Genomic DNA, 25081 nt, shown 5'->3' on the forward strand with positions numbered 1-25081 from the left:
GTCTGCCAGTAATACCCCATTAAACAACCTAACACATCTACGATTGGTTTACTATGCAACATGCATAAAGATATGAGTAAAGTAAATAACACAAAAAATATTATGCTATGGTGGACGAATATTCCTATAATTCTAGAGATACACAATATATATATATATATATATGTTTTGGGGGATTAATAGACCTGCCATAATGAAAGATCCAATGTGCAATGTCCAATGGGGTTTGTGTGTGTATGTGTGTGTGTGTGTGTGTCTTTGACCCTGTCCTATTAAGGGTGTCTGGGCCTACGCTGCTGAGCTAATGCGATGTAATGCTATTTTAAAGGTGAAGTTGCAGTCACTACATGTGGTAGCAACCTCTATCGCGTGCAGTGTCAGCACTAGTGATGGCACGTTTCGCACGGCATTAAAGTCGACGCAGGAGCCCATCATGTGCTGGGATTAGGAGCTTCACAATCCCTCCTTATCCACCAGCTCAGGAGGCCACCTGGTCACACCGGTAGTCCTCACTTTCCCTCCTCTGACAGCTCTTTCACTCAGCAGTTCCACACCAGGAACTACTACCAATGAAAAACATCAGCCAATGGAATGTAACCGGTGAAATGAAATCCAGGACGGTGGCTCTTGTCTTTGTTTGCGCGTTGACCAGGTCCTTGAAGATGGATGCACGGCTATAAGTTGAGTCTCATAAGAACCACAGGACAGTAGCAGGAGAGGGGTCTCCCAGACAACAGTATGGGGCAAAGTAAGTCGGATCATGGGCCATCTCATGGCACACCAGGATCTCTTGGACTGATTATTGAATAGAGAATGAATGATGTATAGCAACACTACATGTTTATTAGGTCATATAAGGACACTTATACAACATTGTACAGTCTAGACTCTGTACATTTTCCCCTTAGATTCCGTCATTTTGTATGCATTCTGATCTTCTATAGTCTGCACATGTGTGTGTGGTGGGTGTGTGTGTGTGTGTGTGTGTGTGTGTGTGTGTGTGTGTGTGTGTGTGTGTGTGTGTGTGTGTGTGTGTGTGTGTGTGTGTGTGTGTGTGTGTGTGTGTGTGTGTGTGTGTTTGTGCGTGCGGGCGTGTGTGTGTGTGTGTGTGTGTGTGTGTGTGTGTGTGTGTTTGTGTGGCATGTGTGTGTGTGTGTGTGTGTGTGTGTGTGTGTGTGTGTGTGTGTGTGTGTGTGTGTGTGTGTGTGTGTGTGTGTGTGTGTGTGTGTGTGTGTGTGTGTGTGTGTGCTTAATCAGTGTGTTATAAAGCAATGTTATTAATGTTCATAACTTGACCATTATGCATTTGGACCATAAATGTTGCCACTCTGATTTCTAAAGGTTTGCTTTTACTCTTTTGCTTTTTAGTGAAATGAATGTTGACATATTTTCCCGCAGGTCATAAGAGTCCAGTGCCCAAGTCAACAGTGTAAACAGACCATAGCAAACACTGAGATAATAGCGAGGGAAAACACAGCAGCAATCATGAGGTGAGTATGTGGATATATCATTTTTTTGCATCTCTTTTTTTATTTAGCTGTAAATGTTTTGCGTTTTGAGCTGACCTCTAGAGAAAACAGTGTGTCCGTCAGTCCGCTGGTCTAAATTTTCAAAGATAATACAGCTCTACTTTCCTAAAGCACTTGATCCATCAATAGCATTGCGTGATCAACGTTTCAATCTACATGGTGTATTTGAACAAAAGTTGAAACTGATACTTACTGACAAACTTAATAAACAGTGTTTAGCCAATATAAAGATACAGGCCAGGCAACACGATATGAACCACCAGTGAGTAATCCCGCCATGCTCAGTCTACTGCACTATAGCAGAGGCAGGTGCAGGCAGCAGTGTAGGAGGGGCCCTGCTGTATGTGGGGAGCTGGAACACTGCTCCCCCTCTCGGTGCAGCCTCTCCACTTGGCTCTCATTTTATAAAATAAGAATGTTTACAAATGAGTGCCATGTTGTTTTAATCCTATCTCTTTTAAGTGTACAATATGCGCAGTATACCTACATAAGGTAACATGTTATTAGGATATTTTGTGTCCTAAATATAAGAAGACACCGAGGTTGGGTAATAATTAATGCTAGTTTTAAGTTGAGTGTTTTGATGCGATTCAACATTATATCAACATCAGGTTGGTCTTTATGATATGAGTGAAATTGAGGTTGTGTTGAAGAGGATTTCGAAGAATTTCTCGTTTGAGAACGAATGCATTTATGTACCCGAGTACGCTGAATGTGGATAGCATACAAAGTATTTTCTGCAAGAGACAAACTATAAAAAACACAATTTCTTAGGTAGGCCTAGTAATGAGTCTTCAAGATGTAAGAAGAAGAAAAGGCGCGAACCCAACCCATTGACACGCTGGACAATTCACACACTCTTCTTTTTGTATGCAGCAGTGTAGAAATCAGTAATGGAATCCGAATGCAAATATCTTGTTTTTTTCTTTTCTTTTTCTTAAATTTGAAAAGGGTCTTTCATGGCCTTCTGCATAATGCAGAGTGTTGTCATGACGACAGCCTCCCTGACTAAAAAAATGGCGTGGTGGGGATAAGAATATGTAAAGTTTTGTGAAGGTTGTTTGGGAGAGTTTCCAAAATATCCAATGTATTGCATGATATTAAATCTGATAAAAGAAAATATGATGACACAAATACTCAATCTATTGATAAGCTTACAAAAATATATACCTCAATGCAAGGTAACATATAAGAAAATCCTATTTTGATCGATCTTTCTTTATTATAAACGAATGCATTGGTATAGCAAAAAAAATACACTTTTAGCAATTTGGTGCAAAGTATATTTTTTGCAAATTAATGCATTACTAATGGCCATTGCATTTTGAAAGAGATTTGAATGCATCCGCCCAGAATTGCCTTTCCCTCTTATCATTGGGTCTACTCCATAATCCCTCCAACTAGTGATTTGGACGCTGCTGCAAACTCATCTCCGTTCGCTGGACCTGTATGCAATTTAGTTTCTAATCCCGGACAAGTAAACTCAACCCAGTACAGCCAGCTAGTCAGAAACTGTAACAAAAAAGTGAGTATGCTTTGGAAAATCATGTTCATTTCAGCCCCTGTAATGCAATATTGTAATGACTCGTCTGCAGCATCTCATAGCAAGTGTTTACTCGGAACCGTTTGCATTGACACATCGTGTTTTGCGCCAGAGTTTACACTTCCGCAGCCTATTACACGGATATTAAATGTTTCTACTTTTTTGAGGAAAAATAAGGGAATTGGAAAATGAGTGAGTTATTGCGAACCTGCTGTGTCATCGCGATAGACTTCTGGCTTAATAAACATTTCGGCCGAAAAAAATATATCTATTTATCAGGCTATACAATGCTTTGGAAGATCCTTATAGTTGGGGTGTGTATTACAGTTTTGCATGATGAGATATGAGTGAACGCATGACTGCATTCAATGTTTGATATTAAGGGTGTCATAAATGTTTGATATTCATTAAAATAATATTCTAGATTATTTTTGTATTCACTTCACCAAAAAAGCATCACGTAATAAACTCTCCACCGAAAGACTGAACACTAAGATAATTATAGGCTCATGTCCTACTGTATTTTGGTTTTGTTGGTTTATAGATCTGTGCAACATCACATTTTAATTATGCTTCACCATTTTGAATCATTTTAACACAAACTATTATAATGACACTGCTGGAATACAGACACTTATTTTACAGTAGGCTATATACTGTACAACTCAACAAGACAAACTTTTAAACAAGTCATCATGTTTTCCTATTCCCTTCTTGTTTCATTTCCCCTGGCCTGGAGCCTTTTCTCGGGTGAAATCAGTGCAGCAGAGCTCCGAGCAGCAGCATTGCAGTGTTGCGCCTGTAGCATGCCCACCACTGCAGTATAGTTCTGCAGTCCAGTGGCTTTAATCTACTGTGACAGATCTGCCTGTAACAATCACAAAAATGTTACAGAAGATGCAAGCATAGGCTTTTATAGTAGGCCTGTAGAACACATTACATTATAATATGTTTATATTTTGTTCAGAACAGTCACTGTTGTAGTTTTAGATCGAATGCTGAAGGTTTGATTTCCCTTGGCATCCCATTATTTTGCTAATTTGATCAATAGATCAATCAAGGTATTCCCTGAATGATATCATGCCATGTATCTTTTATAATCTGTCATTTTTACCCTGGGTATATTTGATCAAATCCACTTAATATATTCATAAATTCTGTCCCAGCGAAGTTTGATTGATTTTGACCCAAGAACATAGAACCTCATAGCAGAGGTATTGTTTCCCTCCACTTTAATCAATATACTTTGGCTCTGATGGTGTGGGGCCTCAGAATCAGTGGACACTTTGGATGTTGTTGTTGTTGTTGTTGTTGTTGTTGTTGTTGTTGTTGTTGTTGTTGTTGTTGTTGTTGTTGTTGTTGTTGTTGTTGTTGTTGTTGTTGTGAGGGGGGTTATAGCATCCAAAAATGAAGCTTGGTTTTGAAGCTTGACATAAAAGTGTGTTTTATGCGTTGGCCACCAGGGGGGATCAGTAACTGAAAAGTATTGTAAGGTCTGGAAGAAATTCTAAACAGTACTAATATTGTTGACAAACAACTGAATTATAACATTCGTTTTGTGACATGAGGCAAAACGGTTTGGCTGATTGATGTTTTGAAATATGCACACATAAATGTCTATGTATATTCTTCAGGATATCAATACAGTAAGAAACAACAGTTTGTGACTGTTGTCAATACATAGTAATTGCCCTTATTCATATTATTGATCATTAATCAATCAAGTTATTACAATGATCATTGCTCAGCTAATTCTGAAACCAAAAGGATGGTCCCATGATCAACATCAAGCTATTTATGTCACTCTCAGGGTGGCCTGCCAACTGCCAACCATGTCCAGCCATTAACGTTCCCATGACAACCATCATGATTTGTGCATTTCAGTAATATTATCACATCAAGGACCAAGCATTGAAATGGCTATGTGAAATGTGTGCAAGTGTACTGTATGTGACTGAAACACGGCTCTGCTTGCTCTCCATTTTCTTCTGTGTTGTGTCTTTACATCTCAGCCAGGGAGTCATGTCTCTCCGTCTTTAAGGTACCCAGAATGCCAATATGCTAAATGTATCCAAACGTCATAATCCAAGCCAAAGTTCCCTTATCCTATATAGATAAACTAATAGGAATTTCAACTATGCTATAGACTGGAATGGTCACCTTTAATCTCTTCCAGCGCTGTGGGGTTAGCGATGGGAAGCTGGGGTCTTTCTGAGTATGTTGTAATCTGGGTAAAGGGGCGAGGCCTGATTGGGCAGAATACATACAGATGTATTTGGGCTGGTCGATACAAAAACGATTTGGGGCCTAGCAATATGATTAAAACTTTGGGGGGGGGGGAATCCAAATAAACTGGACAGACTAGGACAAATAACATGGATTTTGTTTGGACACACGCACAAGCACACACACACACACACACACACACGCACACGCACACGCACACACATGCACACACACACATGCACACACACGCACACACACACACACACACACACACACACACACACACACACACACACACACACACACGCACACACACACACATACACATACTCACACACACACACACACACGCACATGCACACGCACACACATGCACACACACACACACACACACACACACACACACACACACACACACACACACACACACACACACACACACACACACACCTGTACATGTGCAAATACATATACCCTGAGCATAGAAAGATACACATTGTACAGACACAGCTTGCAGCCCCAGGGCACGCTGCCTCACTCTCATGCTGTTTGTGTTAGAATGAGGGATGGTGGAAGATGGGGTCAGGTTTCCATTACTCTGGAGGCTATGGATTCGTATGGGCGTGGCCGGTCCCGGGGGGGTCCTTCCTCCCCGGTGTCCCTCCCCCACCTTCTCCCTTTCTGTCTGGGGAGGTCTGTCCTCAGCTCTTCTTGGCTCCCCATCTCACAATGCTTCTAGGTGTCAAAGTGCCACAGGCAAGTTCGACAGAGATAAGCGGGAATCTGTCAAATTTGACCTTCTAGCTGGGATATAGATTAGTCTACTCTTTGTACAGGGAGAGTGCTGGTTTGGTTTCCCATCTGGGAATAGTGTAATATGGTTTTGTTTCCTATCATGGAGATTGTTGTTAAAATGGACAAATGGCTGAATTAAGTGAAAGCTAAACTTTCACAAAAGTGAACGAGTCAGAGGCGGTGTTGGTTTAAAAACCTGATCCTTGTGCAGATGAACATCTTATGAGAAACAGATTTCTGGCTCTGAAGTCTCTCTCATTTTCCCCCAACAGTGACATCATATATTTTGAATCAATGTGCCACTTACCGCGGTTTGGACGGACAGTTGGCAATCTGTAATTATCTTTGAATGGGTAATCATGGACACGTTTTGTGCATTTGATTCATAAGGGTTTCCATTTTACTGTCAGCCTGCCACAGTTGGCAATCTGCCATCCTCTTCAAATGCGCAATTATCATGATTTCAAAAGAACACAAGCTTTGTGCGTTTAATTCATATTTTTCTATTGAACAGACGCCTGAAAAGCGTCAAGATGCGGCAGCACACACTCTGAAGTGACACTGAAGTAAGCCCCAGGGCCCTGCTGGTATTTCCCCTGTCTTTACCCCCCTCCCCTTTTGTAATATCTATCTTCCTCAGCTCCTCTTATCAGTATCTGCTAGTCCATGCTGGCCTGTGTCCTTCGCTAGGGGAAGGGAGGGGTTAAACAGTAAGCACATACAGGGAACCCCACTAGCTCCGCCCCCATAGTTCTATGATTGGCTAGAGCTCTTCCCTCTGCCACTGAGTGCCGTCCCACCATGCCTCTGCTTGCTTGACCCAATGCATCTCTCTCTCTCTCCAACACACACACACACACACAAACACACACACACACACACACACACACACACACAACCGTCTTCCCCCAGCTCAAACACAGAGACACAAACATACAGCCTCAGAGATGGTCTGACAGAAGGATTAGCTGCCAGTGTGGGTTGTTGTTGTTGTTGTTGTTGTTATTGAATTAACGAGAGCTTGAGGAAAGAACAACCATGGAGTTGAAGTAAGTGCAATGTCATTTAAAACCATTTATGTGTGTGTGTATGATTTTTTACGTGTGTGTGTGTGTGTGTGTGTGTGCGTGTGTGTGTGTGCGCGTTATTGTTTCAATGGGATACTCTAATGAGTTTATATAGCAGATACACTGGTTGTCATTCGTGCATCCATTTATGCTGCATCACTATCATCAGGTACAGTATTTTCCTCAGTGAACATTCTTCTCCCTACTCATAACACAAGTCCATTGAAATTTGAATAGTGTTATTTCAGCCACCCTTTGTTACTAGACCCTTCTACGGGTCGCTGGCGGAACAGATCATTATTGTTACCATAAATCTTGGTAATAAAACGTAGTGCTGGCTGTCTGCATTTATTACAGCAAAATTCCTCCTAGAATTATTATAACATAACATAACACCTTGTTGAAAGGATCAATGTTGTGCAAGCATGGCTCCTTCTTACATTAATATCCATATGAGCAATTGTAATGCTTACTTTAATGTAACATCCTGTATTTTGTTTTTTCTCTGGACAGCTTTGTTTTGCTTTTGGTTTCCACTTGACGATTCTTAAGCCACAGGGTAAAAGTATTTCTTAGGTCAGTATTCTAATAAAAAAAAATAATAATCTGTTTACATTGGAAGTAGACTTCACTGGAAAATCCATGATAATGTTTACCTTTCACTGGATTCTGCTGCGACAGTCGTACAGACGTGCACATCAGACCTGCAGACTATTTTTAGGTTTAGTGGAAGCTTGTGCAAGCATAATTCTCTACATTTCAGTTTTTGCCAGAAAGTACAGACAGTATGGCTTGGTCCTCTCTGTCTGACACAGTTATGAATCCAGTGTCTGTGTTCGTAGCTCCCTCTCTTAAGCGTCTGGCTGCTGTAGCTAGGGGTTGAGATGACTTGGCGCTGTGTCTAGTGTTGCCTGGAGATGCATGGCAGTGGCTAGGGTGTTCGTTCCCCGGCCGAAATGTAGCCTACCGGGTTAGATTCCCAGTGTTTGCAGTCTACTTGTTAGCATCCTTGAGCAAGAGGCCTGCTCCTTACAGACGTGAACCTGAGGTACTTCAGACAAAAGTCAGCTAAAAAGTAAATATCCATTTTGGATCTTGTTTACTTCTCAAAGTGGGTGTGTGAGTCTGTTTGGGCCGGATGGGGGGAGGGGGGGGATGCTGGCCCCTTAGCCTGCATCATCATTTGTCAGGATGACATGACATTTTGTACACTGTGTGTGAGAGAGTGAGAGAGAGAAAGAGAGGGAGAGAGAGAGAGAGAGAGAGAGAGAGAGAGAGAGAGAGAGAGAGAGAGAGAGAGAGAGAGAGAGAGGGGGGGGAAGGGAAAGAGTTGGAGAGAGGGAGAGACGGAGGGAGAGAGGGAGGGAGAGAGTTGGACAGAGAGATAGAGAGAGACAGAGTGGGAGAGAGGGAATAGCTGATGTCAGTACTCTAGAAAGCGCTGAGAGGAAGAGAATGGAGGGGGAACCTTGTATTGCGATCTGTCCGCCACTATGCCAACATAAACATTACAAAGCATTCACCAGCCTGCACACACAAACACACGCACGCACGCACGCACGCACGCACGCACGCACGCACGCACGCACGCACGCACGCACGCACGCACGCACACACACACACACACACACACACACATACACCCACACACGTACACACACACACAGAGTAACCCTTTTCTTGGTTGAACCTGTTGTGACCAAAAAATGTATCTTCATTCCAAATAAAAAACGAATCAAACACTAAGCAAAACACCATGACAACACAGTCGTACTCAAACTGTGTCAGTAATGGGGACTCATTGGAGCATCATGTCAGAAGGGCTGTTTCATTAGGGCTGCTGCTGTGGGCCCTGGTGTACACAGACTGTTACTGTACGCCTTTACTCTTCAGACAGTCGGTCTCCTTGTGTTTTAGTGCCATAGGGCTTTCAAAATATGTATCGATAATGATTGATTATGTGTATTCAAGCTACTCAAGCCATCTTCTTCTGCCATGGTTACAGTGGTCCAGTAATGGAACCCCCCCCCCCCCCCCCCCCCGCCTCCCCCCCTCCTCCTCTAGAGTAGAATGCTCTCATCAAGGCCGGGATGAGATCATTGGAACAGTCTTTGAGTTGCCATGGACGACCACCCGCATGGAACTGGGAGGTTCAAATATGTGCCCACAAGCCCCACATGAACATGAACTCTGTTCCTTTTAGTATTCTGTACGTCATTGAAATTAACGTCATTCAATCGATTACCAGATCCTTATAGATGAAACAACATATTTGAACAAATATTTCACTCAGAACTCACACTTGGAACAGAGGGAAAGTTACAACTCTGAGTACCCCTCAGTATGTATTCAGTGCTGCATGCACTGAATACAACCAGTGCCTCATGCTGTATGCTGTATTCAGTGCTTCGCGGGGATTCAGAAATCTGTTGATTTACCTTGGATTCCCTGATCCCCTGCTATCCAATCTTACCCATATACCTTCCCCCTCTCGCTCTGTGTCATCACATTAGCCCCTGGGAGTGAACACTGGCTCTGTTTTCACAGACACAACCAGGGGGCACCAAGTGGAACGGGTCCATTGAGATCATTCAAGTTTAGCGTTTTACTTTGACGCTAAAAATAAAGGAGGTGTCTGTATTGATTTGAGCGTGACGATTGTTTAGCTGAGCTCACTTTGTCTCAAAAACACCCTAGAGTTGAGTCTATTTGTGCTTCATGGTATTCTTTTCAGACTAACCATTTTGTATTGGAAAAATCTTCACAGTAGATTAAGGTATACTGTGTCAAAATCCAAAATAAAAACAACAAAGAGATATTCACACATAGCAATGTATGCAAAAAAAATAAAACAACCTCCTCATCCTAATTCCTTTAACTAGACTGCTCTCCACTTGTTGGCTTTGATAACCTCGGTTGTGCAGCAACGTCTAATGCCAAAATGTAAACCCCATATATATATATCCTAAACTGGGTTAAGTCATGGGACCCTGCATACAGCTAAATAACCTACAAGCTAAATAGCTGCTCACAGCAGCAGCAATCTATTTCATCCAACATCCACATGTCCTAGATAGGGTCCATGCCAGGCCAAGCCAGAATCAGCTGCCAGACACGCATCATGTCGTCTGCGGTCATGTGTCACAGCATGCCCCTGGTAATCAGTCTGGCTACAGACCGTCACAGCTCTTAACTGGCACCGCTGGCTGGGGAAATGGGGTACGTCAGGTCAGCCAGACACTGCTGCTGCTGTCGTGGAGAAGGGTTACGGCGCGGTCATGTGCACTTGTTGCAGGCACACCGCTACATGTTTGCAATGGTAAAATAAGCATCCCATTTGTACAGATGCTAACCATCTGTCTTTCTCTCTCTCTCTCTCTCTCTCTCTCTCTCTCTCTCTCTCTCTCTCTCTCTCTCTCTCTCTCTCTCTCCCTCTCTCTCTCTCTCTCTCTCTCTCTCTCTCTCTCTCTCTCTCTCTCTCTCTCTCTCTCTCTCTCTCTCTCTCTCTCTCTCTCTTTCCCCTGTCTCTGTCTTGATTCTCCTGTCTCCCTCTCTGTTTCCTTATTTCCCTCCCTTCCTCCCTGCCTGTTTGTCTCTCTCTCTCTCTGTCTCCTTGTCTCACTCTCTCTTTCTCTGTTTTGTTCTCTACCTCCCCCTCTCTGTCTCCATCTCCCTCCCACTCTCTTTGAAATTGTCTCTGTCCAATGACTCAGCAGACTTGCTCCACACAGAATGCTCTGGTAGGAGTGCAGGCACATTCAGAGAGAGAGTGTGGGAGCGAGAGAGATAGAGACAGAGTGCAAGGGAAAGAGAGTGAGAGAGTGTTTTGACTTTGTCCCTATAGGCTGCATGGGGGATCCATGATGACCACACTGCTTCCTATTTTTTGCATCACAGCGGATCGGCCAATACCTCTTCACATACTCGGCTCACATACTGTGCCGCACACGCTCAGTGAGTGCTGCAGTGAGAATGCACTTACTATAGACAGAGAGCGAGCGAGCGAGGCAGGGAGAGAGCAAGGGATAGGAAAGAGAGAGAGTGTTTAAATGAAATGAGAATTAGAAATGCAAAGGAGGGGTGGGATGAAGAGGGTGATGTGAGGCCAGTTGATTGGCTGACGGCTAGATCCAGTCAAATCATCATCCCTCTGCACTTTTCCTTGCATGCACGCTCTCTCTCTCTCTGTCACACACACACAAACACTCCTTTCCCGTGGATTCTTACTGGAGTTAGAGGAGAGCACCATGCAGTAAGTCCGTCTGTCGTAGCGTGACTGGATGACCGACGGATGCAGGAGAGAGCCTTCGTTGCAAGGTACTGTCTGGTTCACAAGTAGTCACTGTGGGTCAGGATCACACTTGTCACAAGTCACGGCGCTGCTCAGTGTGACTCAGTCATAAGGTGTTAAGGATGACGGCTGGCATCTTGGTGCTCAGACCCACGTTGGGGATGTTGCGACACTTTATTGTTTGGTTGGCTTTATGCTAGGTCACGTTTACTACGTAACATGCTGTGTTGACATGTACGGCTGTTTTTTATATCCTCTTTCAAATGTCAGCCCAGTAACACAGAGCCCATAGCAAGCTTGGGTGTGATGTCGTCTTTGACTCTGTCATGCTCGGTGATATTCCGAGCAGTAGTGCATACTGCGTAGTGCACAGTCTAGCAGCGCAGCGGGAACGGTGGAGCTCTGCCAGCACTGATGTGGTTATGTAAGCGAGGAGCAGTCTGTGACTGGTGCGTCCTCTCTGCCATCGGGACAGGGCTTCTGTTGTGCTGCTGCAGCTGACTGCAGGATGGGCAGCTGTTTAATCCATATTTCTAAATCCCCTGCTTACCTAACCTAGTCTGGACGGGATGGGGCTGTTCACCTATTGATGCAATTAGGAGGTTGTTTGTGTCTGTGTACATGCTTACAGTTTATGCCATCTGTTGTTGTTTTTATTTTGTTTGGGGGTTGATCTTTGAAGTGCTACACAGCTGCTTAGGTAATGATTCCCTACAGCTAACTCTGATTTATATATATGTTTAAATGACGCAATCATTTATCCAAAATGAAGTTTGCTTAGGTCCTCGTCAGACGTTGCCTCAATTTTGAAGGTTGAGAAAGGGATAAAGGAAGGAAGAAGGAAGGAAGGAAAGAAAGAAAGAAAGAAAAAAGAAAGAAAGAAAGAAAGAAAGAGCGAAAATGTTCAGGACTGACATAAATAATCAGGAAAGAAAGAAATGAATCAGGAGAGAAAGGCATTTGGTCACAGAGGCTCAAAGAGAGCCTATAATGTATAAAGGGGGCTTTGAAAGGGCTGTTTCCCTGCATATTGTTCTTTGGTTAATGCGGTAGAGGTGGCCTTCTTCCTCCCACTAGAACATGAAGCAGAGAAAACCGACACACTTTCACTGTTGACCCACTGCTTTTCTCATCTCCGCTCCACTAATTTAAGATTTATTTGACCCATGGGTGCATTTTGAATTGAGCTGCATGTCATGGAAATAGAATCAAGACCTTGGGCCACGACAATAAATTAAGACAAATACAACTACAAAATCAATGAAAAGTTGCCCAATCAACTAGAGCACAGGAAAGTTTGAACAATTCTTTCTTAAATCAGTGGTTTGGCTGTCAAAGTAGCTTTAATCCATGTTTAACACAAACAGTGTGTTATTATTATGGTTACTTCCTGCAGGACCCCTACACTTGTGTAACATGTTACATTAATATAGCGCCCATTTCATTGTTGAACCGCGGTAATATCATGGATCTGTTTTAAACTCGTAAGGTAAAGGTTTAATTGAATTGTGTGTGTTTGATGCTGGAGCTACTGGCTTGAGCAACCACAAGCGGTAGTAGGCGTTCACTTCCTCCATTAAATATGAATGGCTGTGAGTGCTTTGTGCTTAGTGCAGACGACTGCTCTTTGATCACACAGAGCTTTGCCTGTGCAGAACTTCTACCTGCACATAAAATACACCCGGCTTTGCAAACCGCCTTCTCCGGCCTCCAAGGTCGTAGCCTTCGCCAAACACAACAACGCCGCCACTATCAAGAAATGTGGCAAACAAAAGCACAGGCAGATCTTAAGATTAGAAATCCTGTCTTGAGTGGGATGCACACTGGTAAAAGCACCCTACAACTATGTTATTGTTGTTGTTTTTTCGATGAGTGATTACGTTTCAATTCAAGGAAACATCCTGTTTGGAATCTAGTTGAGCTGGTCATTTAGTTTCGCTTCGTCTGAGCCTTCACCCCAGTTCTATCTCTCATCACGTTCACAGTATTTTGTCTGTTTCAAGATTAAGCCAACAAAAGGTGACATATTGTAGTTGCCTCAAGGTCTCAGGGTCCTCTTTATACGTTTGCATTGTCTAGGTTTGAGTAAAAGATGACCTCCTTTGCTGTTTCCATACAATTTAAGTGTTTCCTATCTCGGTAAGAGGAATACATGTTTCGTTCACCTTTTGAACCTATCACCACATGCCTATCTCTCTCTCCACACTTGCTCACTGGTTGTTTCGCATCTTGCTGAAGGATAACTTCCGGGGTTTGAACCCAGAACCCCTTCATACACCCCGACGACTACACCTAGTTCCGGCCACCTTTGAATCATCATCATGTGAGTTTTTTCGGGTTTTTCGGGTCTCTCTGCAGGGTGCTGGGCCAGAGGAAGGAGCACTCCTATGCCAGAGCATTAGGATGGCCAGTGACAGCTCCACTCTTCCCAGCCCTGTGGTGCGCCAGATTGACAAACAGTTCCTGATCTGCAGCATATGTCTGGACCGCTACGAGATCCCCAAGGTCCTGCCCTGCCTGCACACCTTCTGTGAGAGGTAGGTGGATCCGCGTATGGATGAAGTACACTGCGTCTGTGAGATTGGACCATTTCAATGTTTGTTGTAAATAAACAGTGAAATGTCCTGTTTTGTTTAGTTTTGTTTAGTTTTTGTGCCGCATAAAAGTGTGGATGATACCTGAGCCCCCTTTATTAGTACAAAGTGTTATGATGTTGACCTCCACACACACACACACACACACACACACACACACACACACACACACACACACACACACACACACACACACACACACACACACACACACACACACACACACACACACACACACACACACACACACACACACACACACACACAGAAGACTGAATATTTTATATACAGGTCACTACTTTTGACCAAGCATCCAAGATATCTTACGCAGTAAAATAAGCAAAACAATCTATTTATCTTGATTGTGAAATATCACAATTTCAATTGATTGCCATATTTCTATATTGTTCAGTTTACCCATTTTCAGTCTTCAAGCCAACTAATGATCAAGTTCATTTTATACGAAAATACTGCAATTTTCAACTAGCACTACATTGGTGACATTGGAAAATAAAAGGGTTGTCTATAAACTGATAAAACTGTACTTTTCTAGTATAAAGTATTGAACGAGAACTGGGATGCGACATCTCAACTAAGCCCAGATTCAACACTCTACGGCTCTCCACAGAGACTATATTTCACCTAGTGATTATATTTAATGACCCAGCCCACATAAATGCAAACTGTAAAACTGTCCCAGGTCGCAATGCTATCACAACGTACTATATATCAACATAATTGCAACATGATATTTGATCAGTTTTGTAAACAGCTGTAAGCAGACGGATTTCATATCACTGTTCTAGTTTGTTATCACTCAAAGGCGCAACAAAAACAGGCAGTAGCAGTCATAGTGTAGCTTGTGCGGAAGCTACTTCGTAAGAGTGTGTGTTATTGTGTCATCCTGTCACAAGCTCCAATAGATGCTGTTTGTCTCTGAAAGAACAATGAGATAAGGTTTGTTCCTGTCCCGGCTGTCTCTTCTGTCTGAATTCTGATTACAGACACAAGCAACTGATTGTGATTATTCAGTTTCCAAGGCCATATATCCAAAGTCAAACTCAAATTGTGCATTTATTTACTATAATAACTACAAAAATGTAGGTCCATATATATAGATCTGTGTTGTGTGTGCGTTAGTCTGTCCCCCACACACAATTTTAGTATCTAAATGTGTTCGAAAACCCCTTTCTCTTCAACAGCTCCTAGAAGTTCTCATTGTGTTTGAGTGTTGTCGAGTGACCTTGCAGTATGCAGGAGTCATTTCCAAGCGTCGCTCTGACAACACATTGTTTCATTTCTCCACCATCCGCTCTATGTACGCCTGCCAAGTTTACCGTCTCTAGCGTCACAGGAAAAAAGAAACCCACCTACAGCCGCTACATGATAATCCTCTCCTATCCATGTCGCCCCTTGTCACCCCCTACTCTACCCCGGTTTTTCCTCCCCCCCTCCCCCTCCCCCTCCCACTCTCCCCCCTCCTGCCTCCCAGGTGCCTGCAGAACTACATCCCCGTCCACAGCCTGACCCTGTCCTGCCCCGTGTGCCGGCAGACCTCCATCCTCCCGGAGAAGGGTGTGTCGGCGCTGCAGGGCAACTTCTTCATCACCAACCTGATGGACGTGCTGCAGGGGCCCCGGGACGCCTGCAGCCCCGCGGCCCCCGCACCCCACCTCCGACCGGCCGTCGTGGGGGCCACAGGCCAGCTGCTGTCCTGCCCCAACCATGGAGGAAATGTACGGAGGCTAACTCTCTCTCGCTCTTCCTCACTCGCTCTCCCTCACTCTCTCTCCCTTACCCTTGTTTGTCTCTCTGTCTGTCTCTGTATTCTTCTCGCTTGCTCTCTCTCTCTCTCTCTCTCTCTCTCTCTCTCTCTCTCTCTCTCTCTCTCTCTCTCTCTCTCCCCCCCCCCCCCCCTCTCTCTCTCTCTCTCTCTCTCTCTCTCTCTCTCTCTCTCTCTCTCTCTCTTTCTGTCTCCATCACTCTCTCTCTTCCTCCCTCTTTCTGTCTCTCTCCATCTTTCTCTGTCTGGTTCTCTTTCTCTTTCTAAAAGTTCCCCTTTAAGGATGTGTGTGTGTGTGTGTGTCCCTCTCTCTTACTCTCTCTCCATCTTTTCCCTATCGCCCTCTCTCTTTTGTTGACAGCCTAATTTATATCTTTATCGACCCGTCTCTTTCTCCTTTTCCTTTTCTTTGCACATCCTGTGCATTCCGGGAAGATGCACAGAAGCATCTATCGGATGAAGCATTCAAAGTGTACTCTGTTTCCAAATCGGATTGGTCGAATGAACACACATATACACACACAGATTTACACACACACACGCGCACACACACACACACACTCACACACACACACTCACACACACACACACACACACACACACACACACACACACACACACACACACACACACACACACACACACTCTCACACACACACACACACACACACACACACACACACACACACATACACACACACACACACACACACACACACACACACACACACACACACACACACACACAAACAAACAAACACAAATATACACATACAACCAAACACACACACACGCACACACATACACACACACATACACAAATACACACATAACCAAAACACACACACACACACACACACATACACACACACCAAAACACACACACACAAGAATAAACGAATAGTCCCAACAATGAGCTCCTGTCTCCCTGCCCTGACGCCCCGTGTTCCCTCCTCCAGATGATGGAGTTCTACTGCCCGTCGTGTGAGACGGCCATGTGTGAGGAGTGCACCAGCGGGGGGCACGCCGAGCACCCCACCGTGCCCCTGAAGGACGTGGTGGAGCAGCACAAGGCCTCGCTGCAGGACCAGCTGGACTCCGTGAAGAAGAGGTGAGACAGGGGAACCGAGGGCAGCGGGCCGGGTCCAGGGGTCCGGTCGCCTCAAGATCAGTCCCTGAGTTGATGTTCGGACAACAGAGGTGGTTTTAAAAGCCTTTATAGGCCGATGATGATCGCCCTGATCGCTTGTGTATAACATGGATTTACCTGTGAAACTGCACCTGATCCACAACACTCCACGACATGTTCAGAATGAATTTGAGGTTTATATTTATTTTTTAAAATTGTTGTTTGTTGCTGTAGTTATTATGCAGCCATACATCTGTCAAAGCTTTTGATAGACAATAGTCTTCATTTTGAAATCTGAAATGTATTCAGCATTGCTTCTTTACTGATGTGTGCTACTGTTACACACCTTCCTTTCACCTTTGGGATAAAAATATCTCTATACATAGGGGATGAACCATAACATTCTCCATAGTCTCATGTCATCTATGTGGAAATGAATGTGAAAAGAATTCCATAATCCTCTCTTCTCTTCGTCTATTTTCGGTTACATAACACTGTACAGTGCCTAATCCTCCCACTCTCACTCTCTCTCTATCTCTCTTTCTCTTTCTCTTTATTTTTCTCTCTCTCTATCCCTCTTTGTCTCTCTCCCCCTCCCTTTCTGTCTCTCTCTCTCCCAGTCTGCCAGAGATCGACTCGGCCCTTCTGATGCTGACTGAGATCCTGCAGAAATTGACCAATCAGAAGAGCTCCATCGAGGATGACATCCACAACACCTTTGACGACCTGCAAAAGACCCTCAACGTGCGCAAGAGTGTCCTCCTCATGGAGCTGGAGGTGAACTTTGGTCTGAAGCACAAGGTGAGACATGAACAGATTACTAAGTACAGCAACGACCTGAGGGTTCAAATCAGCCCAAGAGGAACCTTCCTAGTCTTTGTAAAGGTTGTATCTCATCATGGAAAGAATAATAAGTACTGTTATTAGTAAGTACCTCAATGACCTGCATCAAGTATGTTTGGATAAAGGCGTCTCCTAAAATAACTTATTGCTCATGACTAGATGGATTTTAAATATCATTAAAGACAGACATAACCATCATGGTGCTTCCATCAGCGACGACAAAATTGTGAACTCAGGATGTGGCCTCATGCCATGTGTCACGGATTTAGTGGTTATTGCTTTGGTTTACACTTAGAAATGCAGCAGAGGCAGCAGTTTGCCTGATACCAGGAGTAAATAAATCATGAATCTGGGCGGGGTTAGAGGAGGCAGAGGAGGAGGAGGAAGAAGGGGTGGGGGTGGGGGCAGACAGACAGAAAGCTTAGTGCGGAGAACCAATCGCTCAGCCCCACTCTATGGGAACACAACCCAGCCCCCCCCCCCCCTCCCAGGAGACTCCATGATCACATGGTCTACTAATGATTTACCCTTCACTGGCCTAGACTCACTCACACACGCTCACACAGGCTCACACACTCTCGCTGTCAGTGGGCTTCAATGGAGGCTCGTCAGGGAGCCGGCTCAGCCTTATCTGTGCGGTTATCATCATCATTATCTTCTTTTTCCTCTGGACTTTGTTAGTCGGTGCAGCCGAAAAGACAGCAGGACCCAGATGGAGCCACAGACTGAAGGGTTTGCTTGATCCATCCAGATAATCAGGTTTATGGCCGGACGGTCTGGGTGTGTCGTGCGCAGGCAGGGCTAGATTTGTTTTACAGTAGTCACGGTGTCCGCCTTCCTCCTCATCTGGAATCTGCCCAACTGTACACCGCCTGCTCTTTATCGTCTGCTTTTTATCAGCAAACAGCCGCTACAGTTGTTGCTGGAGGTGTCAGGGTAAACGTGAAGAGGTGAGGGACAGGGTTGGAAGTTAGAAAGGGAGGTCAAGGCAATCGCAGAAGGATGGCCTCTGTGGTCAGGGACGAGGAAGAGGAGTGTGACAGCGAGATGAAGGTGAGTCCGTGCTGTGCTGTGAGGATGATGTCATGGGGGGTGCGGTGATCTCAGCACTCAGCTATGCTGAAGGAGCGGGGTCCTTGGAAGGGAACACGTGTGCTTTCTCTGTTGAAATGGTTGCGTTTAATTCATTTAAGTATTTTTGTCAGCAATTCTAACACGGACGTACACTGCCCTGTGGCTCTGAGGTCATGGCTTAACAGAGAGGCTTTGATGCTTTGAAATAGTATCGAGTGGTGGATTCAGGGTTGAATTTACAAGTCCTTGTTTTTCCTCATTATACAAGCTGTGAAGGTGGCCTTTTATATAAGTTGTCACATAAGCGTATATGCCATTTTTTTTAATCTGTGTCATTACCTAAATAGATTCAAAGATTTTGCACTGATGTTAAGTGTACACACTGCGTGTCATTATGTTAATATGTGTGAATTATATTTTTCTATATATACACACACACAACCACATCTACACAGGTACACACACACACACACACACACACACACACACACACACACACACACACACACACACACACACACACACACACACACACACACACACACACACACACACACACACACACACACACACATCATTCTTTAGAACAGCTTTTGTTTGTACAGTGCAGTTCATGCAAGGCCAAGCAGCATAGGAAAGTCCCAAACACACTGCCCACACAAAACACTGTACGAACACGCGGAAAACACCTAGAGGAAACCAACAAAAACATACGTAGAAAGCCATAAAAGTCTGACCGTTTCTGACTGTGTCCCATGGTGTCCCCCCTCCAGGTTCTCCAGGCCCAGCTGGACACGCTGATGCAGGGCCAAGAGGGCATCCACAGCAGCTGCAGCTTCACCGAGCAGGCCCTGAGCCACGGCAGCGAGGCCGAGGTGCTGCTGGTCCACAAGCAGATGAGCGAGCGCCTGGCCGGGCTGGCCCACCGGGAGCTGCCACTGCGGCCCGCCGAGAACCACCAGCTGGACTTCCAGGCCGAGACGGACGGCCTGCGCAAGTCCATCCACAACCTGGGTAGCATCGCCACCACCAGCGCCGTGGCCTCCCACACGGTGGCCACGGGCGACGGGCTGCGGCAGTGCGCCGTGGGCGTGGCCACCTCCATCACCGTGACAACCAAGGACAAGGACGGCGAGCTCTGCAAGACGGGCAACGCCGTCCTGGCCGCTGATCTCGCGGGCGTGGCGGCGACGGTGGGTGACGGGCCGGAGGTGGGCGAGATCGTGGACAATAAGAACGGCACGTACGAGTATTCGTACCGGGCGTCCAAGGAGGGCAGCCTGACGCTGTCGCTGCGGCTGTACGACCAGCACATCAAGGGGAGCCCCTTTAAGATCAAGGCGGTGAAGGCCATAGACATCTCGCCCTCGTCGGAGGGGGCCAAGAGCAGGCTCAAGTCCCCCGGCAGCGGGCACGTCAAGCAGAAGGCCATCAAGAGGCCGGCCAGCATGTACAGCACGGGCAAGAGGAAAGAGAACCCCATCGAGGACGACCTCATCTACAGGATCGGTAGCTTGCACTTTAGGCTCCTTTGTTTGAATTACGACTGTGTCTAGGTTCAAAAAGGATAATCTGTTTGCATGGAAGGCCCAACATGTCCACATCCGTCACAACTCTCTGTTTACACAATGACAGCCAATGTAACCGCCAATGTCTTATGAGTCGACCAGCACTCTGTGTCTTTCGTCTTGCTAAATTGTGTAAAGCAAACAGCGCCCTCCTGAGGTGGTTTTGGCAATGGTTTGACAACAACTCTTGTACAACCGTTCCCGCCTGTTAAGAAGGAGAACATTTGTCAGTTTGGATTGCCTTTGAACTGATGACTTTATAACATCCACACACAGCCCTTAAACAACCCAGGAAGTTCTACTTTCAAGAACCATGGAGGGATTATAATGAGTATATATATATAATTTGTCCAGCTCCGGTGCAGAGTGCACGAGGTGGAGAGAAAGTGACATGAAAAGCACCCCTATAGCCAAACGCTTAAAGCTGCGGTTCAATTATATTATTATCTATGTTCAACTATCTTCAGATAATTTCTAGTCATATTCATCATAAGTGATGGCCGCAGTGAAAACAAAGAAATTAGTATCCGGAAGAAAATGTTGTGTTTGTGGTTTGATACTGATGAAGTCCACTAGTGAGAGACCTTCCTCAGCTCCCAATGGCAGGCGCTGGTGAGTCATTGTTGTGTTTCGTGTCCTCCAGGTACCAAAGGGAGGAACAAGGGGGAGTTCACTAATCTACAGGGAGTCAGTGCCTCGTCGCAGGGGAAGGTGCTCATCGCAGACAGCAACAACCAGTGTGTACAGGTAAACACGCTCTCTGGGCACAAAGAACCATCTAATGTTTACCGATACCTAGAGCACCATGCACTGAAACCTGTGTTATATCTGCGGATGTGTACTGTGTAGAACCTCAGAGTTAACAGAGGTGTATTCCCCCTTCTCTATGTTCTGGCAGGTTGAGGCTTTTCTTATTCCGTCATTATCCTATTTCAGATTTCTCTAACAATGGGCAGTTTGTAGCTGTTTTGTGATTGGATGTTAAAGATAGTCTCTTGATTAAAAAAAAAACTCTGTCCCAGATCTTCTGTAACGTCGGCCAGTCTAAACTGTGTTTAGGGATTGTATGTTATAGATTCCCTGTTGTTTTTATCCCTTCCTGTCCTAGATTTTCTCTAACAATGGCCTCTGTTTTGGGATGGCATGTTATAGATTGTCTGTTGTTTGTCCCAGATCTTCTCTAACGACGGGCAGTTTAAGAGCCGCTTTGGCATCCGGGGGCGGACCCCCGGCCAGATGCAGAGGCCGACGGGCGTGGCCGTGCATCCCAACGGAGACATCATCGTCGCTGACTACGACAACAAGTGGGTCAGCATCTTCTCCAGCGAGGGGAAGTTTAAGGTGAGCAGAGCAAGGCATGCCAATCAGTGTTATATTAGGATACCTATCTGGCATCTAGGTCAATATACGCTGAGACCAGAATGATGAAGGAGGCTAAACCGAGGCAATCCTGAATACTGTACCGAGTTGTATTTATTAAGTTGTCTCTATACCAATAGAGGGAATACAACTTCAACTTTGGATCTAATCAAACTCATGGGTCATGACAATTGGACCGGTCCAACCCCTCTTCATCTTCTTCTGCCTCCTCCCAGACTAAGCTTGGCTCAGGGAAGCTGATGGGTCCTAAGGGGGTGTCAGCAGACAGGAACGGACACATCATCGTGGTGGACAACAAGGCCTGCTGCGTATTTATCTTCCAGCCCACCGGAAAGCTGGTGACCAAGTTCGGCACCCGTGGCAACGGAGACAAACAATTTGCAGGTAAATGCCTTGCGCAATTCCTTGACTGTGGGCGCAGATCGTTCGGTGTAGGTGCACGTGTCTGGCATCTATGCTGTTGGACTCCCAGATGAAAGGCTCCGGGTTAAATGCCAGATTCTGCCATATACCCTTACCCTACCTGGTCATTAATGAATAAAATACCAAATAAAGGTGTACTTAAGTACTACGGTAAGGTGCTTTGGATATTCATTACTCTGTTAGACTCACTTTTATGGTCAAATATAAATCTTAATCTCATGTGGTAATAGTTTAGGCTTAATTGTGTAATATTTACCTCACAGGTCCCCACTTTGCTGCTGTCAACCACAACAATGAAATCATTGTAACAGATTTCCATAACCACTCCGTGAAGGTGAGTTTGAAATTATACAGATGTTCCGTACAGATGTTCTGTGTAATCTCATCACAAACCAAACCTAGTGTATTTTTTCTATCATAAATTCCCCATGTTTTTTAAATTGTTAAATATTTTTTTTGTACTGGTATTCAAAAAAATTATAATCTTGGGATGGAAAACATCAAGGTGTTCAACTCGGAGGGAGAGTTCCTGCTGAAGTTCGGCTCTAACGGCGAGGGGAACGGCCAGTTCAACGCCCCCACCGGCGTGGCGGTGGACGTTAACGGGAACATCATCGTGGCCGACTGGGGAAACAGCCGTATACAGGTAGGGGGGTCAAAGGTCAAACACACACAAATTCAATTTTTGTTTCCTCTACCTAACAGTTTGAAGGGGATGGATTGGACTGGTTTAAGACAAAACACACTGTAGTGTACAGTATTATACTAAATTCATTGTTTATGCATTATCAATAAAAAATAAAAGAATTCACACAAGGCTCTCTTTTGCCCTCCCTAACTCTACCCTACTCTCTCTCTCTCTCCATCCCTCACCTTCTCTCTCTCTCCTTCTGTTTCTCTATGTTTCTGTTTCTCTCCATCTTTCTAACTCTTTCTCTCAATACATTCCTCATATGCAGGGGAATCTTACATTTACATTAGCAACACAAAATGTACAATAAGACATAAGACAAATACACAAACCTCTCCCCATGTCCCCGTCTCCCCGCCAGGTGTTTGACGGCAGCGGCTCCTTCCTCTCCTACATCAACACGTCTGCGGACCCCCTGTACGGCCCCCAGGGCCTGGCCCTCACCTCCGACGGACACGTGGTGGTGGCCGACTCTGGGAACCACTGCTTCAAGGTGTACCGCTACCTGCAGTAGCCCCCCGCCACGGCCGTACCCCCCACCCCACCCACCACCGCGGCACCTCCACCAACCCCCCCGCCACAACCGTCTGCTTCGAGGTCTACCTGCAGTAGCCCCCCGCCTAGACCGCCCCCGCCGCCCCCACCTCTACTGCCCCAGCAAGGACCGTCCCCAACGCCCCGCCCCCACCTCCACCCACCAGGACCCTCCTCACCTCCACCCACCAGGACCCTCCCCACCTCTCCTCCATCAACTCAGAGGGGGGGAAATCAACAGCGTCAACGGCACATTATAAGAAATACTTAATAATGTTGCAGAATAAACACCATACTTATAAACACGCACAGACAAAACCACATATATGCAAAGGAATCCACAAACACACACACACACACACACCTTTTGAGCAATGACTGGATTTGCCCTCATCCACCTGCGTTTCTTTGAACCACGCTGTCATTGTGCGTCTGTCTGACAGTCTGCTAGGCCTTCAACACACACGCCACATCTGACCATTGAACCCTGACCCCTTCTGAAGGCAAAAATGAAGTGAGGACTATGATTATCACCAGAGTTTACCGTGCAAATGTGCTATTCAAGCCCACTCTTCCCTGTTTTCCACTCTCTGAGATGCTTACCACCCATTGCAACAATTCCGATTAACAAATTGTAATTTAAAATGTATTTTTTTGTTCTTGTATGATTAACTGTGATAAACCACTTAATGTAAATACTGGAAGTAAAACTGGACTCATGTAAGATTATCTTTGATGATCACGTGCTGAATGTGATTGTATTGGGTGGAAGGTGGTGAATGTCAGAGTGAAAATGAACGATAATAATACAACATGTGGTAATAATTTTCTCCCCATTTTGTTGTCAATGTTATCTAGAATATATTTATAGTTCTGTCCTCTCACACACCTTGCCTGTTTAGTATAACTAAATTGTATGAAATTCAACACAAACAGGGTATTTTTTTCCAAGCATGAGACATTTCTCTGCATGGTTTGTTCAACAACAATTATCACAACACAAACCAATGCGCAGAACATAGCAATCTGTTACGGATTCCAGCATCATAAATAAGCTAGAGCCTACTTAGATAATTACATTTTGGTTGTTATTCAGTGTGAAACAACACTTTTAAATGCCGTGACCTGGTCTAACGTGCGTGTCTGTGAGTCGATGCATGTTTTCTGCAGTCTGTTAACACAACACACTAGTTCACAGCTAAACTCGATGCTAACTGTCCACTCTTTCGTGCCAGTTTCGATTCTGCTACTTTGTTGAGGTGTTAATGAATACAGGCCAGTGATAATTATTCATTATATACTAAATTACCCGGGACTACTTGGAATAAGATTGTCTGTTTTAGTCAAACTGTTCACTAGGAAGACATTACAATTTGTATATTAAAAAGGATATAAACAAGAAATGTCCATTTCACAAGGGAGAGATGTAGCTTAGTGTGTTTCTAACTACATTTAGAACGTGTGTTAGTTTGTATCAGTAATCCATTTTGTACAGAATCCTAAGTTATTTTTTTGTATTATTTGTGATGCCAAATGAAAATAAAGTGCCCATTGAAAGATGTCAGAGTGAGCGTTGACCTTAAATTGTAGAGCTATTATTGCTTTGTTGCC

At 44.9% G+C, this 25081-nt stretch overlaps 1 protein-coding gene across 3 annotated transcripts; it reads left to right on the top strand.

Moving 5' to 3' along the window:
- The first annotated feature begins 483 nt into the window (after positions 1-483).
- On the top strand, positions 484-25031 carry trim2a (tripartite motif containing 2a). Of its 3 annotated transcripts, XM_030350740.1 has the most exons (13): positions 484-748; positions 1399-1490; positions 13810-13988; positions 15538-15781; positions 16788-16939; positions 17578-17758; positions 19648-20383; positions 21086-21189; positions 21616-21783; positions 22038-22206; positions 22509-22579; positions 22751-22891; positions 23298-25031. In XM_030350740.1, exons 3-13 carry the CDS (start codon positions 13855-13857, stop codon positions 23448-23450), a joined length of 2253 nt encoding a protein of 750 aa, XP_030206600.1. In that variant the 5' UTR covers positions 484-748; positions 1399-1490; positions 13810-13854; the 3' UTR covers positions 23451-25031. The 3 variants fall into 3 exon arrangements, with proteins under 3 accessions (XP_030206600.1, XP_030206599.1, XP_030206601.1); XM_030350739.1 differs by lacking the exons at positions 484-748; positions 1399-1490 and adding an exon at positions 6931-7142; XM_030350741.1 differs by lacking the exons at positions 484-748; positions 1399-1490 and adding an exon at positions 10810-11477.
- The last annotated feature ends 50 nt before the right edge of the window (positions 25032-25081 follow it).

Source organism: Gadus morhua, chromosome 3 (genome assembly GCF_902167405.1).
Source record: "Gadus morhua chromosome 3, gadMor3.0, whole genome shotgun sequence".
NCBI lineage: Eukaryota > Metazoa > Chordata > Actinopteri > Gadiformes > Gadidae > Gadus > Gadus morhua.

Coding starts and splice junctions, on each gene's coding strand:
- trim2a (XM_030350740.1), top strand. CDS start 13,855: ATGGCCAGTGACAGCTCCACTCTTCCCAGCCCTGTGGTGCGCCAGATT. Junction 21,784..22,037: donor CCAGCGAGGGGAAGTTTAAG/GTGAGCAGAGCA, acceptor GCCTCCTCCCAG/ACTAAGCTTGGCTCAGGGAA. Junction 22,892..23,297: donor GGGGAAACAGCCGTATACAG/GTAGGGGGGTCA, acceptor TCTCCCCGCCAG/GTGTTTGACGGCAGCGGCTC.